Raw genomic sequence first — 16,506 nt, 5'->3', positions numbered from 1 at the left:
ATATATTCTTTCTTTCTGATGCTCTGCATAGTATGAAATTGCATTGCGTATTTGATAAGGTCCGAGACTCAAGTAGTACAGATCATCCATCGAAAGTTCAGGAAATCCAATGAGTCGATTATTTTCTTCATTATCGAGTGATGTATACTCGACTCCAAAGAATGATGCTCTCAGTTGAGGAAGATTGAATTCTTGGACGATGATTTGCAAACGATTAGGGACATTAAGTCGAGATTTCAGAGTCTGTGCTATGCTTTCATGCATAATATCACTCAGAATTGATTTGTGGAATAAATTCAAGAGAGCAAAGGCGATATAGAGAGAGTTGAGATCGTGTTTGAGAGTTCTATTATGTGCTGGCAAAGAGAAAATCTTGAATTTCTTCTTGCGGCGACCGAAGACTTGCTCTATCACCCAGCGACATTTTTACACATCTTGAAGCATTTGCTTCTGCGGTATTGAGTTGGCCAAGTCCTGGACAATAAGCTTTCAAATTCTTCTCTTTAGTTAGGAAATTCAGCACATCACGAAAACTTCTATCAACTAATATCGTATCACCCTCGTGAATAGTATGCAAGTCGTTCGCGTATCTCTGGAAACAATCCCGTAATATTGTCGCATCATTATGCGTTGCGTCAAATAGTCCAAAAACGTATAGAATGAAACCATCTGAAGAGCAACCTACCATAGGTTTGACCAGCGGCATTTTTTTCTGCTCACTCCACATATGTTTTTGTCCTGCATAATTCGCAGATTCTTGTGCTAGGCAATAGGTGGCATCGAATACTATGCAGGCTTTATCGTCGGGAACGTCGAATAGTACTTTTGACATTGGTGTCGTATGAGCAAGGAATACTGAGCAATCATTCCGATTGATGAATTGTGGAACAAAGTTTTTATGGAAATCTTCTCTTGCTGAATTCATATGGTTTTCAATAGTCCTCCGACAAACACCGAATAAGAATGAAAGTTGTTCATCAGAAAGAGAAGTTCGCATTTTACAAAGTAAAACAGCAACATGCTTAGGTTGACATGTTACAGAAAAACTGCATACAGTTTGAAATTGTTCTTTATCGAGAGCAAACCAATTTTTGAAGGTCGTATTATCAATGGAGTCGATATTATTTACATCGAATGTTTTTTCATTTTTCCCTTTCAGCTCTTGATAGTAAATAAACATAAGATCACTGACTGTTTTTTGTTCTTCAGCACTTACTTTTTTTGTAATTTGCTTCACAAGTGGCCAAAATGTAGAATTATCGACATGATTGCTACACATACGAGCATTATATTTGGTCAAGAATTTATAATCCATGAGTAGTTTACAACGGATAATTCGGGGAATTGCGATCAACTTCGAGGGGTTTTCACAGCCAAAAGTGCATCGCGAATGAGAATTAATACCTTGACGATAAATCGAGAGATCAGGTATATCTGGATCATCATCCATCTGGAATCTTAAGATGATTTTTGACTGATTACTAAATTCGTAACAGTTTTTACATATTTTGCTCTGTAATGGAATATGATTCAATTTTTCTAATTTTTGTTTCTTTGGATTATTTTTTCGCAAATTGTTAACCATCATCAACGAATTTGATGTGTCTTTAATAGGAAAAAATTGATCATTTTTCGATCTTTTTTGGTCATTACAGCCTAAACATTTAGTGAAAGGCATTGTCTTATTGAAGAATCAACGATCGTCAAGATATGAAAAAATATACCTGAAGAGACAAGAGAATGTAGAAAAAATTAAGATAAAACAAGAGAAAAGTAGCGAGAAACCATAGATATATATAAAAATAGACCGAGCGCTTATATGACACAAGTTAAAGTATCGTACAAACAAAAAAATGGAAAACAAACAAGCAAGAATAGAATAGAATACATTAGAATAGTATGTAGATAGATTTTTGGAATATACTTCATGTGATAGTACAATATTTCAACTGCGAGAGAACTTGTCAATGCGTCATGTAGCGAGACTCTATCTTTCAGGGTGCTTTATAAAGCACGCCTCCCCCTCCCCCTCTCCTCCATAAATGAAATAGTGGTGAATAGTAGATCGTTCATTCTCTAAACAATGAATCCATTCGATAGAATATATCCTCAATATTACATGAACTTCAGCCACGTATTTTTCCTTATGCGATATATTCTGACTGGAAATCATCACTTTCACCCCCTTGTATCTCCGGAATCGTGCCTATGCTCATCTTGAAATTTTACTGATGAGATTAATCTTTCATCTAATAGTACTATTTGGCATGAAAAAAAGTTCGAAATTCGAGGTCCAAAAAATAGGCTAAATTTGCCATCACTCTTTCAAAGTAATATCTTTTACGAAACAAACAATTTAATAATTTATTTAAATATTGTATTAGAATTAGTATTATAATTGTTATAAACAAATGCGGAAAAAAAATTGCAAGAAGCAGATCTTGAATACGGGATCTTTACTAAATTTTAGTCTTAGAACGCGCTTTATAACATATTATAGAAATTTTTTTGTTCATTTATCACTCAGAATACAACCGAGCGCTCACAGATTTGCGTATGATTCCCACTTGTGTGCATGGCCCCTACCATTCATATTGTCGTACTGCAGGATGCTCGAGTTTTCATCACTGTACGATAGTAATATAGGATGTACAGAATCGCTGAATCGGGATTGATAGTTTCTAGGCATTTTGCGCGGGGCCCTTGAAAACGCGGGGCCCGTAGCATATGCTACTTTTGCTACTGTGTTAATCCGACACTGAATGTAATAACAATTACCGTGCTGCGGCAAGGCGTTACGCTGAACGCTTTCCAGATAGAAGACACCCTAGTGATATGACAATACGCAGTTTAACTGAAAGAGCTCGCGGTGGACATCTTGCTCGCCCAAGATCTATAGAGAGAAGGTTACCTCACGCGCAAAGAGGGACGAGCGGCAAGAGGGGCACATGCTGAGCGGGGTGAGCGGCAAGAGGGGGGCAATGATGATCTCATCGTCAAACAGTAGCTGTCTCTCTCGCACGCTTTAGTGTTTTCTCTCTCGCTTCTTTAATATAGAAATGCTTTGAGTTTTTATCGAAAAAATACTTTTATTTTGTAAAATATTGATAGCACTGGAAATTGCGTAATAAAAATTGAAAAGTAAATTAGAAAGGCGCTATAAATTACATATATTGCAAATTATAGCGCTAGATATTTAACGTTTATAATGTTAAATATCGCTACAACAAATGCATTTGTGATACAAATTGCTTTGTACTCGTATTTAGACTGTAATATCAATGAAAATAAAATATAATTTGGGGATATACACAAAAAACATCATTTGTAAAGTAGTAAAATAAAAGAAAAAATAGTACATATTTAAAAATTATTTTTAAAATAATATTTACTGCTTATATGCATTATTTACAAAAGAAATACTATAAAGAAATTTATTTTTTATATTTAATTGTGAAAATCTCAAAAATTATCAAGAAATTGTAACTGAAATTCATAAATGTAAGTTAAATTATTTCTTCGGTTTTGTTCATTTGAATATGTTAGGGGAAATAACAGACAAAATAATTAATATACGCACCTTCGATTTTTACTATATAACCTCTTAAACTGATACATAAAAGTCAATAATGAGAGCGAGTGACAGAGTTAGAAACAGTTAGAAAAGGAAGAACTTTGAAAGAGAGAGACAGCTACTGTTTGTCGATGAGATCATCATGCTCTCTCCTTCCTTCATCGCCCTTCGCCACCAAGCTGTTTCTAGCTCCCCCTTTACTTCATCGTCCCTCGCCCACAACCGGTTTGCCTGAGGTAACCTTCTCTCTATAGATCTTGTTGCTCGCCAACGCAGGCGCCACGAATACAACGAAAATGATGTTCGTGCTGTGAATATTCTTGCAGTTATTTGTCTTGATCCTCATATTGGCAGTCGCCAAATTGAAAGAGAAATTGGTATACCACGAAGAACGTTTCTAAGAATTATGGAAGTCCTCAAATATTATGATGCCTACCACATAACTTTAGTTCAAGAATTAAGGCCAAATCATATTCAAATGCGTATTAAATTTTCCCAATGGGCTTTACGAATGATAGAACATGATCCGAATTTTTTCAGATATGTGCTTTTTTCTGATGAGGCTAAATTTTATAATGATGGACATCTTAATAGGCACAATTGTCATTATTGGTCAAATGAAAATCCTCACTGGCACAGATCTGTAGATCATCAAAATCGATGGAGCTTCATGGTATGGTGTGGAATAGTAAATGGTTAGTTGATTGGTCCTTATTTTTTTGAGCGAAATGTTGACACCGCCAGCTATTTGGAGTTACTAAGAGATTGGTTGCCAGGACTGTTAAAAAATCGATTTAGCAACAAGACAAAGAATGTGGCTCCAGCAAGATGGTGCAGCACCACATTTTGCACGAATCGTACGTGACTTTTTAAATGAGAGTTACAATGGGAGATGGATCGGACGAGGAGGTCCAGTTGCCTGGCCTCCTTGCTCACCAGATCTCACATCACCAGATTTTTATTTATGGGACTTTTTGAAGAATATTGTTTTTGAACAACGGCCAACAACTAGAGCAGACATGGAAGACCGTATTCGTTGAGCTTGCGCAGCAATTCCCAGAGAAACTTTGCTAAGAACAGTGAAAAATTTCCAAAGGCGTTTAAGTTTGTGCCTTGAAGCAGATGGAAGCAACTTTGAACATTTGCTTCGTGGTTAACAATTATACAATTGATTGATACAATAGTGAGAGGCAAGGGGACTCACGGTAATAAAGCACCCCAAAGGAAACAGAACTTACTACGTCCACGTCGTTGTTTCTGGGTAGCGCTAAAAGTAAGGATAGCACATGTAAGCAACAACTTCCGAGTGCTTGTGGAATATTTAACCTTGAATTGTCCTTCTCAAAGTCACACAAACAAACTTTAAAATATCATTTTTGACGTTAAATATTTTCCGCTTTCTTCGAATCCGGTGTCAAAAATATGGGTTTTCATTTAAAAAAATAACTCTGACCTTCAAATGACCTTGAAAATTGGCTTCAAGGTCAAAGTCACTAGCACAAATAGGTGACCCCCATTGTCCTGAACAACTTTTGTTTGAACCATTTTTCTGTATTTGGCTTACTTACGGAGAAATTTGGGTGCATAGATTAAAATGGCCCATCCTGTATATCTCTCTTTTGTAAACATAGAATATAATAAAATGTGGTATAATAGGGCTACAGGCGAAGATCCACTTTAAAAAAATCTAGCGCGCTATTAGTGGCACTTCATGGGTAGCGTGGAAGACCACTATTAGTTATTACTAATTAATTATTCATAAATCTTTCTTTTTTCAGTTGATAGAGGTAAATGCCAAGTAAGGTGAGTCGCTAGAATATTGAAGGTATCGTATTTGAAAATTGCTTCTTACAACTTTTTTTCCGTTTTTACACATTAGTTTCTAACAGTAATCGATTAAATTATTAAATAATATTTTCTACCAAAAAATATTATTTTATATTTATTTATAATATTCGTATATGTCAAACTTGCATTTTATTGCAAAATTGTTAAATTATTTTTTATTTTTCTATTGACAATAGCGAGTATTCAGTATTTCTTTCTAGAGTTATTAATTTGACATATGCAAATATTTTTAATAAATATAAAATAATATTTTTTAGCAAAAAAACATTATCTAATTATTTATTTGATTGTGCACAGTTAGAAAGAAAAGCGGAAATGCGGAAAAAGTTGCAAGAAGCAGGTCTCGAACGCGTGATGTTTAATATTCTAGCGCGACTCGCCTTACTCGATTAGAAACGCTTGATTCTTAACATTTATTGTACGTTGTGGCGACCGAACGGCCGAACACACACGGACGCGTGACGTTCTCGCTTGTGTGGTGCTCGTATGGTGGGGGCCCTGTCCCTCACGTTGCCTGTTGCACGAAGCTCGAGTTCGCATCTCTCTTTTACCATCCCGGAAAGTGGATGTAACACGGACCTAAACCAACCAGCGCTCTTTTATCATCCCGGAAAGTGGATGTAACACGGACCTAAACCAACCAGCGCTCTTTTACCATCCCGGAAAATGGATGTGGCCATGTAGTTCCAGGCAGGCTGTAAAATGGATGTACGCGCCGCTAGTGTACGGCCTGGTAAAAGCGTCGTACGAAAAACAGCAGCGTGGCCCCTCTCAGATTTCTCTCTGCTATCACACACAATTTCCATAAAGTTCCATTACTTAGCTAGAACATAACATAATAAAGTTGGCAAGACACACGATGATCCATAGTCCATAGTACAGTGGCGCCATATGTAATAGTGGCAATACCGCACACTCAAGTGACAAGTGACTCAAACGCGATATTTTAAATTGTGTTGCTATTAAGAAAGTGTTTTATTGATATAAAAAACTATTGACATTTTACATTAATAATAAAATTGTACGGAAGCATTCTACCGTTCTTTTCGCTGGTAGGTACACATAATGTTTTTTATGGCACAAATATAGAGAAGACGGAGAAAGAATATAGGTTAATTTTTATGTTTTGACCTACAAAGAATATAAAATTTTAATTTTAATTTATTTATATTTTACAAGATATGGATTGGGTGCTGCTTATATATACGTGGATATATGGATATATACTTTTACGTAGAAGACGTGATAAACGATAGATTAATCGGAAGTGGTGGGTGAGACCAATTAATGAAAACCGTAACAACCAGGGAGACTTCATGTTCCTATTCCATGAATTGAAAGACGACACGGAAATGTTTTTCCGGTATACACGCATGAGTGTTGACGTCTTTTATTCTCTATTGGAGCTGGTTTCACCAAGTTTACAGAAGCAGAATTGGCGAGCTCTCTGTCCAGAACAAAGATTAGCTGTAACTTTGCGGTAAGTTATATATATATATTGCACCTGGTGGAAATTCTAATTTGAAATTACAAATTTTCTTAAAAATAATCTTACGATAAGTTTTTTACCATAATGTATATAACAATAACAATAAACTAAATTTGCTTATGATAATTTTCTATGATCGTTATTCGATAATTTCTAACATTTTAGGTATTTAGCTACTGGAGATCAACTCCTTTCCGTTGCACTGGCATACCGGATTGGTCAATCAACTGCATCGTCGATTATTAAATATACTTGCAAGGTGATATCTAGAATTCTAGCTCCACTCAACTTGGACAAGCTGTTAAATACAAAAAACTTGGTGTACCACAAGGACGGATATAGCTTCCTGGAAGTGATAAATCGACACCATATTTTTTCATCGGTGACCAAGTCTTTCCATTAATGAAAAACTTTATGCGGCCTTTTGCTGGACGTCGATTGGAGGAAAAAAAAGAAAATATTCAATTATCGATTATCTCGTGCTAGAAGGACAATAGAAAACGCATTTGGAATTTTTTGTTCTCGTTGGAAAATTTATCGTCGTCCAATATGTTTGGGTATCAGTAGCATTGACGACTTGGTAATATCTACTGTTTGCTTCAACAATTTTTTAAAAACCAAGGATGAGGAGCGTGCGCCAGGAAATTGAACATATTGCGATGCTCAATCGATTGATAGAGAATTGGAAAGCGGCGAAGTAATTCCAGAATCATGGAGAAACAATTGTCAACCGGAACAACTAATACCGAGTAGCGCGCATCGAGCAAGCCGAATTGCAATGGAAACCCGCGATATCTTAGCAGATTATTTTATAACACCGGAAGGTGAAGTTCAATGGCAGTACGATTATATTAGAAGAGGCAGGAACAATAATTAACTTTCAGAATATTAAAGTCTCGAAGTACTGGCTGTAAAGCTAATATGTGAAATTAAATATATACATTATAAGTAAATATATATGTGTAAGAGTCGAGCCTGGGGTAAAATGAACCGTAAAGTGTATAATAAATTTAGATTGATGTCAGGATGAAAAAATAACTTTATTACTCGGTATTATACACCGTAAAATACAGTATCAAGGCGCAACGCATGTTAGCGCTTGGACGGTTCGACTCAGACTCCTTTGTCCGAAGTCACGCTCATGCAGCCCAACTCACATCACCTTAGCTCGATCACGTGAGCCAATGAGAACACAGAATTATTGCCGTTGGCGGGAACCCACCGGATTGGTCTGGGGAAACCCAAGTAGCCAATGACGACTTAAGGCTGACATTCACGCTTCAGATTGGCCGGGAACACAACACTCTAGTGACTAGCCTCTTACAGCTCGGCCAGCCTGTAATTGCATTCGACCCGAATGTGTAATGCTAATGGAATACAATGTTAAAAAATACAACAAAAGCTTTTAACAACAAAAATATGGATGTACATATGCTGTAACTTATTGATTATCACAAAATAAACTTTCAAACTTTCCGCTGAGCATTGGTAATTAACTCGATGCGTTTATATCACATTTTCCTTAAATTAGACAAAATACTTTGGTTAATATCGCAGATAGACAGTATCGCAAGACTAAACATTAGATAATACAAATTGCAAAAACGTAGAACTTATAGACTAATCGCGTAAATATAAACCAAACTTACATACTATACTTAAGTATATATTAGTCATTATCTGGCTTGACCCACGGCTTGATCCGATCAGGTGACAAAATAGAGTTATAAGGTCGCGAAGTTATATTAAACCCTGGTACGTCTTGTACCACGTAACGATTGTTATCCAAAACCTTAGCGATATGATAAGGCCCCTTATAACTTGTTTTCAACTTTTTATCCTCTCCAGATTTGAGGATAGTGTCCCTGATTAAGACGAAATCTCCCACTTTATATTGGGTCGGTTTTCTATGTCTTTTGTCATAATAAATTTTATTGTAGTCTCGAATTTTATTAGAGACTTCTATAGCTAATTTGCGACTAATATCGCGTTCTTTATCGCAATCAAGTTCAATTCTAGCAATATCGTTCAGTTTACTGACGAGAGAAACATCGGAATGACCACGCAAATCGTATCCAAGCAGCAGTTTTGAAGGTGTCGTTTTAAGCGATGAATGATACGTATTATTTATTACGTACTGAATCAGTTCTACCTTGGAACTCCATGTTTGAGGTTCATCTACGACTTTCTTTAGAGAAGTTTTAAGAAAACGATTTAGGCGTTCCACGAGACCGTTAGCCCATGGAGCTGCAACAGCTACTTGACGGTGGCGAATGTTTCTTGCCTCCAAGAACTCAGAAAACTCATGCGACGTAAAGGCAGTGCCTCTGTCCGAAACCAGCGATTCAGGGTTACCGAAGATATTAAAGACGGAAAGGAAATGTTGTACTACTTCCTTCGATCCGGTAGACCTAACTGAAAACAACCAGGTAAAACGAGAGAAAGCATCTACCAAAAGTAAGATGTGTTTGAATCCATCAAAGGATTCAGTGAGCGGACCGAAATGGTCACAATGCAAAATTTGCATAGGTCTATTGGGATTGTCGACTAACTGTAACTCTCCTTCTCGAGAATTAACTGAAGAATTTGCGATTAAACAATCTAAACAGTTGTCTATGTAATTACGTACTCTTTTACGTAGCGAAGAAAACCAGTAAGTGGCGCTAATACCTTTAAAGGTTTTTTCTGTCTCACAGTGAGCTTGCTCATCATGGTAGACCCGAATAATATTCCGAATCATTGATTCTGGAACGACAAAACGCGGTTTGTCTGGCCCCTTTTTAAAGATTAAACTATCGATTAATTCGAATTTATCGCTTTCTTCTAATTCTAAATTTTCCGCTATTTCTTTAAGTCTGCAATCTTGCAGTTGCTTAAACTCTAAATGTCTTTCTAGAGGTAAGTTTTCAACATAGCACGCAACGCGGCTTAATGCATCTACATGGCACATTTTGTGTCCTGATCTATGTGAGACTCGAAATTTATAATTTTGAAGTCTTAATGTCCAGCGCGCTATACGGGGGTTTAAATGGGCTTTGTTTACTGCGTAAACTAGAGCGTGACAGTCAGTCACGACTGTGAATTGCAATCCATACAAATAAATGTGAAAACGTTCGATTGATTTTACAACCGCAAGCATTTCAAGCTCAAAACTATGATACTTGGCTTCTGCCTGATTGGTGGATTGACTATAATACGCTACAGGTCCCCATATTCCCGTTTTCTGTTTCTGAAAAAGTATAGCTGCTAACGCTATCGCACTGGCATCGGTATGTAGCTCAGTCTCGGCATTGGGATTATAAAGGCTAAGGACTGGCGGAGATGTCAACTCCTTCTTTAAAGTTTCGAATGCGATAAGACATGTGTCATCAAAAACGAAATCGACTGACTTCCGAAGAAGGTTATGTAACGGTTTAGCGATGGACGCGTAACCCTTTATAAATTTCCGAAAATAATTAGTAAGGCCTAAGAACCTTTGCACTTCAATGACCTTTTTAGGCCGTGGAAAGTTTTTGACAGCATTCGTATGACGTGTACTTAAAGTGATGCCATCCGGTGAAATAATATAACCGAGATATTCGATTGAAGTCTTCAAGAAAAGACATTTATCATAGTTTAGATAGAAAGAATAACTTTTTAAAAGCAATAGAACTTGTTTAAGGATCTCGAGGTTTTCCTCAACTGAACTTGAAGGAATAAGAATATCATCGATGTACACTATTACTGCGTCTTTCCGGATTAACGGCTGAAGAATGTGTACTATCCTTTTTTGGAATTCGGCTGGAGCTTCGCAATAACCGAAAGGAAGTTTTTTAAATTCAAATTGCCCGTCTGGGGTCGCAAAAGAAAAATACTTAGGGTGATCAAGATGGACTTCAATCTGATGGAAACCATCCTTAAGATCAAGTAAAGAAAAAACTGATTTATCTGCTAGACGAGATAAACAATCCTCAATCAAAGGAAAAGGATATTTTTGTTTTATCACCCGATCGTTCAGCGGCCGTAGATACGCATAGACGAAGGGATCCGTTCCTTTTACGTACCGGAACAATCCGTGCACAATACGGCGACGAACTGTATTGAATAATATCTCGCGCTAATAAATCGTCAGTAATTTTACGCATTTCTTGACGCTCGGAAAAGGCGAATCGCCTTGGCGCAAACGCATACGTTGTATTATCTTTCAAGGCTACCTTGACCGAATATCCGTCCTTGACAACCGGAATTTCTTTATTTTCAACTTCCGTTACGATGTCAATCAAATGCTTTTTAACCTGAGTGTCAAAATCAATAGAAATTCTCTCAAATAACGATGAAATAGACGAAGATGATTCTTCCAAGACATCAGCAGATGCGACTTGCTGTATTAGACGGAGATTATCGTCCGCAGCTTTAGCTGATGGACTGAATATTACGGTAATCTCGTGCTTGCGTAAGAAATCACGTCCAATTATAATATCTGCAGCAAAAACATCGTTTTGTAACACTTGAAATTCTATATCTGTCTTAAAATCAGGTAATGATTCAAAGCAAATGACAGATGAAACCGTTCCTAAGACTGGAATAGGTAAGCTATTGAGACCCATATATGAACGAATTGCCACATTAATTGACGTAGTACGGTCAAAGTACCTGTGAAACAACGAAGGACGAATGAACGAGGTAGGACTGCCAGAGTCCACCAACGCAAACAAATTACAGGTTATATTATTAATAGTAAGAACCTTAATTTGCGGATCAGAAATTTCCAACCTTTTCGCCGACTGCGGCGCAATGGACGCTACCAGTGAAGACGACGAGTCCGCTGGGACGGCAGCTGCTGCATCGGCTGAGGCATCGACGGCTGCAACAACAGGTTGCTTCGTAGGCAGAGAAGTCGACTGCTGGAACTGCTCCTTCTTCTTTAATTTCAAACAATCCGAACGGATGTGTCCTTTGTTTTTACAATAAACACAAAAATTGTCTTTATTAACTTTCGTTGAGTCAATGTTTTTAACTGTAGAATCACTAGGCTTCATTTTCTCAGCCTTGTAAAATGAAGATTGTTTTTTACCAAGATCACCACTTACAATAGTGATATTATGCATTTTCTCAAGAAATTGATCCACTGTGATTGCATCAAGAGAAGCGGCGGTTGCTCTAAGAGACGCACTTCCAATACCACTGATAAGAAAGTTAATTGCATCACTGTCAGACAAATTCATATTTTGCATAAGTCTGAGTTTATTAAGAGCATACTCCTGGAAGGTTTCTTTTGTAAAGTTCCACCTTCTCGCTTCCACTTTCTGCACTATAACACAGAACGGAATTTGACGATGAAAACGCCTGATGACTGCCTGTTTGAAAGATGTCCAGGTGTCATTAATGGTTCCTGTGTCGAGATCAAACCACTCGCGAGCCAGCTTCGTTAATTTACTCGTGGCCGCCAAGAGCGTAATGTCCTCGGAAACACAGTGTATACGCGATACGCGTTCAACTTTTCGTAACCACAATTCAATGTTCTCATCTTGCGTACCACCAAAACTTGGTATTTGTGATGCAAGCAAACTGATTGCCTGTGCTGCTGGTACTGAAGAAAGCACAGAATTCCGAGACATACCTGACGTGGCGGTAATAATGCCCGGCGAGGCACTGGTGAGTCTATCTGACCCGGCAGGATTAAAACCTTGATCAAAACTACTGAACGGCAACTATAGTTGTCCGACAGGAGCGGGCGAAGCCGATGGCCCTGTACGCAAAGCCGATAAGACTTGCTGAAAGGTATCCCGTTGTTGCCTCATTTCCGCTGCAAGAGAAGCACAAATTTGTGAAAGATCACTGACAGATGGTGCAGGCGGTGCAGTATTGCCAGACACAGCACTTGTAGACGCCGCACTCAAAGAGTTTTGAACTTGTGGCACAGTATTACTGGCTGTCACTGTGTTGCCACATGTCATTGGTCTTGGCCGCATGTCATTTAGCGGACCAAATTGTTCCAAATGCGCCATAATTTGGTCGATCCAACCAGCACGGGATGGCAGCGGCTCAAGGCCGTATTGGCGAACCTCGGCTTGCAAATCCTCGTTGGAAAGCTCTTCTAGACGATGTCGATCCATGTTCAAGATGGCGTGACGTCAGAGAGATGCAAAATGGATGTCCAAGATGGCGACGAACACGAAGGACCACGCGACTCGGAAAAGATGGCGACGCTAACCCGTGAACCGGCAAAAATAGCGACGCACACCACGAACCACGTGTCGTGTACTAAAATATGATTAAAGGCACTATCCTGTATAAATTAGCCCAGTCTAATACGCGGGAACCGGAACCACCAAAGCCAACCGCGACGAGAAACACAAATACTCGTAAAAACGGCAACGCACGTCAAGATCAATTGTGACCCCTAAAGACGACGCCAACGGCAATGTCCCGATTTTTAATATATGTCTCACTTCTGAACTGTAAGAGTCGAGCCTGGGGTAAAATAAACCGTAAAGTGTATAATATATTTAGATTGATGTCAGGATGAAAAAATAACTTTATTACTCGGTATTATACACCGTAAAATACAGTATCAAGGCGCAACGCATGTTAGCGCTTGGACGGTTCGACTCAGACTCCTTTGTCCGAAGTCACGCTCATGCAGCCCAACTCACATCACCTTAGCTCGATCACGTGAGCCAATGAGAACACAGAATTATTGCCGTTGGCGGGAACCCACCGGATTGGTCTGGGGAAACCCAAGTAGCCAATGACGACTCAAGGCTGACATTCACGCTTCAGATTGGCCGGGAACACAACACTCTAGTGACTAGCCTCTTACATATGTAAATAATTGTTAGAAATAACATGTGAAATTATCATTAAAAAAAAAAAACAAATTTTCAGAAAAATTTCTTTATTCATAAATAATTTTTACAATTTCTTGTATCTTTAATTTACTCTTCTCCTCTGGCATTTTTTCAAGCTCTGTTGCGATCCAATTTGCAAATTTTTTACAATTGCTTTCGGGCAATCGTGGCGCCTGGTTTGTAACCATAGTTTTCAATGCCGCTGAAACCTCGCGAAACTCCTGCTCCACCGAATCTGTATTTTTCCTTTTTCTTGTCCAACGCCCAGTAATCGAGCTCGGGGATCTCGAGATGCTTTTCTCTTTTTCTTCTTCAGCATCAATTAATTTTTTTTTTTTCGAGAACCTTTCTCGCAATCGCAATCAACGCCTTTGACAATGTTCAACTAAAATTTTAATAATTAATTTGTACAAATATCAATTCTATACACTTATTTCGAAATATTTTAAATATTTTAAAAATAAGAATTTGAATTTAGTTTGCATTAATGTAGATATTGGTTTTTCTGTAAGTATATATATTATTCATTGTAATTTTACTTACCGGAACAGTTTGCAATAGTTGCAATCTCAATTCAAGATTGCTCCCGCACCACCTGATTCTTGAAATTTTTATGATTTTTATGATTTTTGATGTAAAGGTGCGGATAACCCCTAACTAAATCTATTATAAACGCGTCTGTATCATTTTCATTTTCCACAGTAGATGTGTCTATATTATCGTCGCAATTAAGAATAAAGTTGTTGTCGTAACAATGATCCATTTTAAACGTTTTTTTTAACTAACTCCTTTGTTATTCATTACACTACAAAGATTCACTTGAATAAACAATACAGAAAAATAATGAAGCACATGAAAGATAGTAGAAGCACATAACCTAATATAACTACACGCTACGCTGTCAGTAACGTTGCAATGGAGATGAACGCTACAATCTGATTGGTAGTCCATAAAATCTCTATGGAAAAATTTTAACCATACTGAATTTTTCGTCACTATGGCTATGTCTTATGCCTATGTTATGGCACATTATGGAGACGGCAAATCCAGCAACGTGATTGGTCAAAACCTTATGGACGCATTTATGGCTATGTTATGGAAACTGTGTGTGATAGCCTTAACTGTTTGAGATAGCTCTGTTCGCAGATGACATCATCATTGCTCCTCTTGCCGCTCGCCCCTCTTTGCGTATGAGGCAGTGATGCGATCTTTCCCACAGCGATCCCGGCTCCGCTGTCTCACACAACCTTACAGAAGCGCTACGTCACGTATCCGTGTGAGCTCGGCCGTTCAACCAATGGAAGAGAGCGAACGTCTCCCTTCCACCGAGCCGACACAACAGACGATAAATGCATGCTACTTGCATGTTAAAAGCAAGCGTTTCTGATTCAGAAAAGAAATTCTGAGACGAGTGGCTGGAATATTAGAGATCACCTGTTCGAGACCTGCTTCGTGCAACTTTCTTTTCTTTTTTCCGCATTTGTTTCTAACATAGTAAATCATTAGATAATATTTTTTTGCCCAAAAAAATAATATTTTCTATTTATTATTAATATTCGCATATGTTAAACTAACAATTTTAGAAATAATACAGATCTGCTATTGTCAATAGAAAAATGAAGCTATTTTACAATGTTGCAACAAAGTGCTAATTTAACATATGCGAATATTTTTAATAAAGATAAAATAATTTTTTTTAACCAAAAACGTTATCTAATAATTTACTTGAAACAAATATCGAAAAAGGAAAGAAGTTACAAAATCACAGTTTTCAAACACGAGATTTTTAATATTCTTGCCATTCGCCTTACTCGTTTAGCCATGCTTGCTATTTTACATTTATCAACATGAAAGATTACACACCTGCAAAGCTTTTAATTATTTATTTCAAACTACTGCATATTAGCAAGAGTTACTGCAGTAACTACATATACATGTACTGTGGAGATTAGTGGAGGAACACAGTGACATATTAAAAATGCAGTCAAATAGATGTAAGATTAGTAATTTTATTAGTACTATTAATAAGTAGTGGTCTTCCGCACAACCTTTGAAGTTCCACTCATAAGTCGAAAACTTCAAAAAACGCGCCATAGCGCGTTCGATTTTTTTTTTTAAGTGGATCGTCGCCTGGAGCCCTATTGTACCACTTTTTTTACACCTATTATTTACAGGTTAAAATAATTTACAGTAGTTGACACTGTATTTTTGTATCTATATACTTACTGTACTTTGTATACTCACTGTACTTGTACTTTTGCGCGTTGCGCGTATATTGCGAGTTGGAAAAATTACTTTATAACTTTCTATGAATATAAAATATATTTTGTATTTATTATGTCTGTAATGCTTGTAAAATGTTTATTATTTTATTTAAAAATTATTATATGTTATTTTGATATTGGCGGTCCATTATCAATATGCAGCATGTAGCATTATATTACTTTTTTTTTCATGGGGCTACTAGCATATAATGTCTTTGCCGACAAATGAGAGACAAATGGTTTTCATCAATCACCATGTTTAGAACCGTTTCTTTTATAGATTTTAAAGCCGATTTTAGAACACAAAGAGCAGTCACATTGGTAACCAAAAGTTTATTGCGTTTTTTTATATCTGATAAAACAAAAAACACTCTTTCTGAATCAGCATTCGAATTTGGAAGTGATCTAACAGCATTCAAAAAAGATTTTAGATTGGGATATTTGCAATGTTAATAGAGTTCTGACTTTTTAAAATTTCGTTTCACATGTCATCAAAATTTA

At 37.3% G+C, this 16,506-nt stretch overlaps 2 protein-coding genes and 2 pseudogenes across 2 annotated transcripts in view; 3 read left to right on the top strand and 1 right to left on the bottom strand.

The window, feature by feature from the left end:
* Positions 1 to 16,506, top strand: part of LOC137001190 (uncharacterized) — a 101,257-nt gene that overhangs the window by 49,349 nt on the left and 35,402 nt on the right. The gene's annotated exons all lie outside the window — the stretch shown is intronic.
* LOC137000983 (uncharacterized) lies at positions 3,686 to 4,737 on the top strand (annotated as a pseudogene).
* LOC137000985 (uncharacterized) lies at positions 5,292 to 7,782 on the top strand (annotated as a pseudogene).
* LOC137000982 (uncharacterized) lies at positions 8,509 to 16,159 on the bottom strand. Its single transcript, XM_067358708.1, has 2 exons — positions 14,285 to 16,159; positions 8,509 to 14,126 (listed from the first exon to the last, which is right to left on the bottom strand). The coding sequence occupies exon 2, from the start codon at positions 12,506 to 12,508 to the stop codon at positions 10,862 to 10,864; it is 1,647 nt and encodes a 548-aa protein (XP_067214809.1). The 5' UTR covers positions 12,509 to 14,126; positions 14,285 to 16,159; the 3' UTR covers positions 8,509 to 10,861.

The sequence above is a fragment of the Linepithema humile genome, chromosome 7 (genome assembly GCF_040581485.1).
Source record: "Linepithema humile isolate Giens D197 chromosome 7, Lhum_UNIL_v1.0, whole genome shotgun sequence".
NCBI lineage: Eukaryota > Metazoa > Arthropoda > Insecta > Hymenoptera > Formicidae > Linepithema > Linepithema humile.
Note: the sequence above shows the minus strand (reverse complement) of the source record. Positions and strands in the feature narration are given on the sequence as shown.

What these genes read in the sequence shown, in the direction of transcription:
- LOC137000982 (XM_067358708.1), bottom strand. Translation starts at nt 12,508, where the DNA reads ATGTCTCGGAATTCTGTGCTTTCTTCAGTACCAGCAGCACAGGCAATC.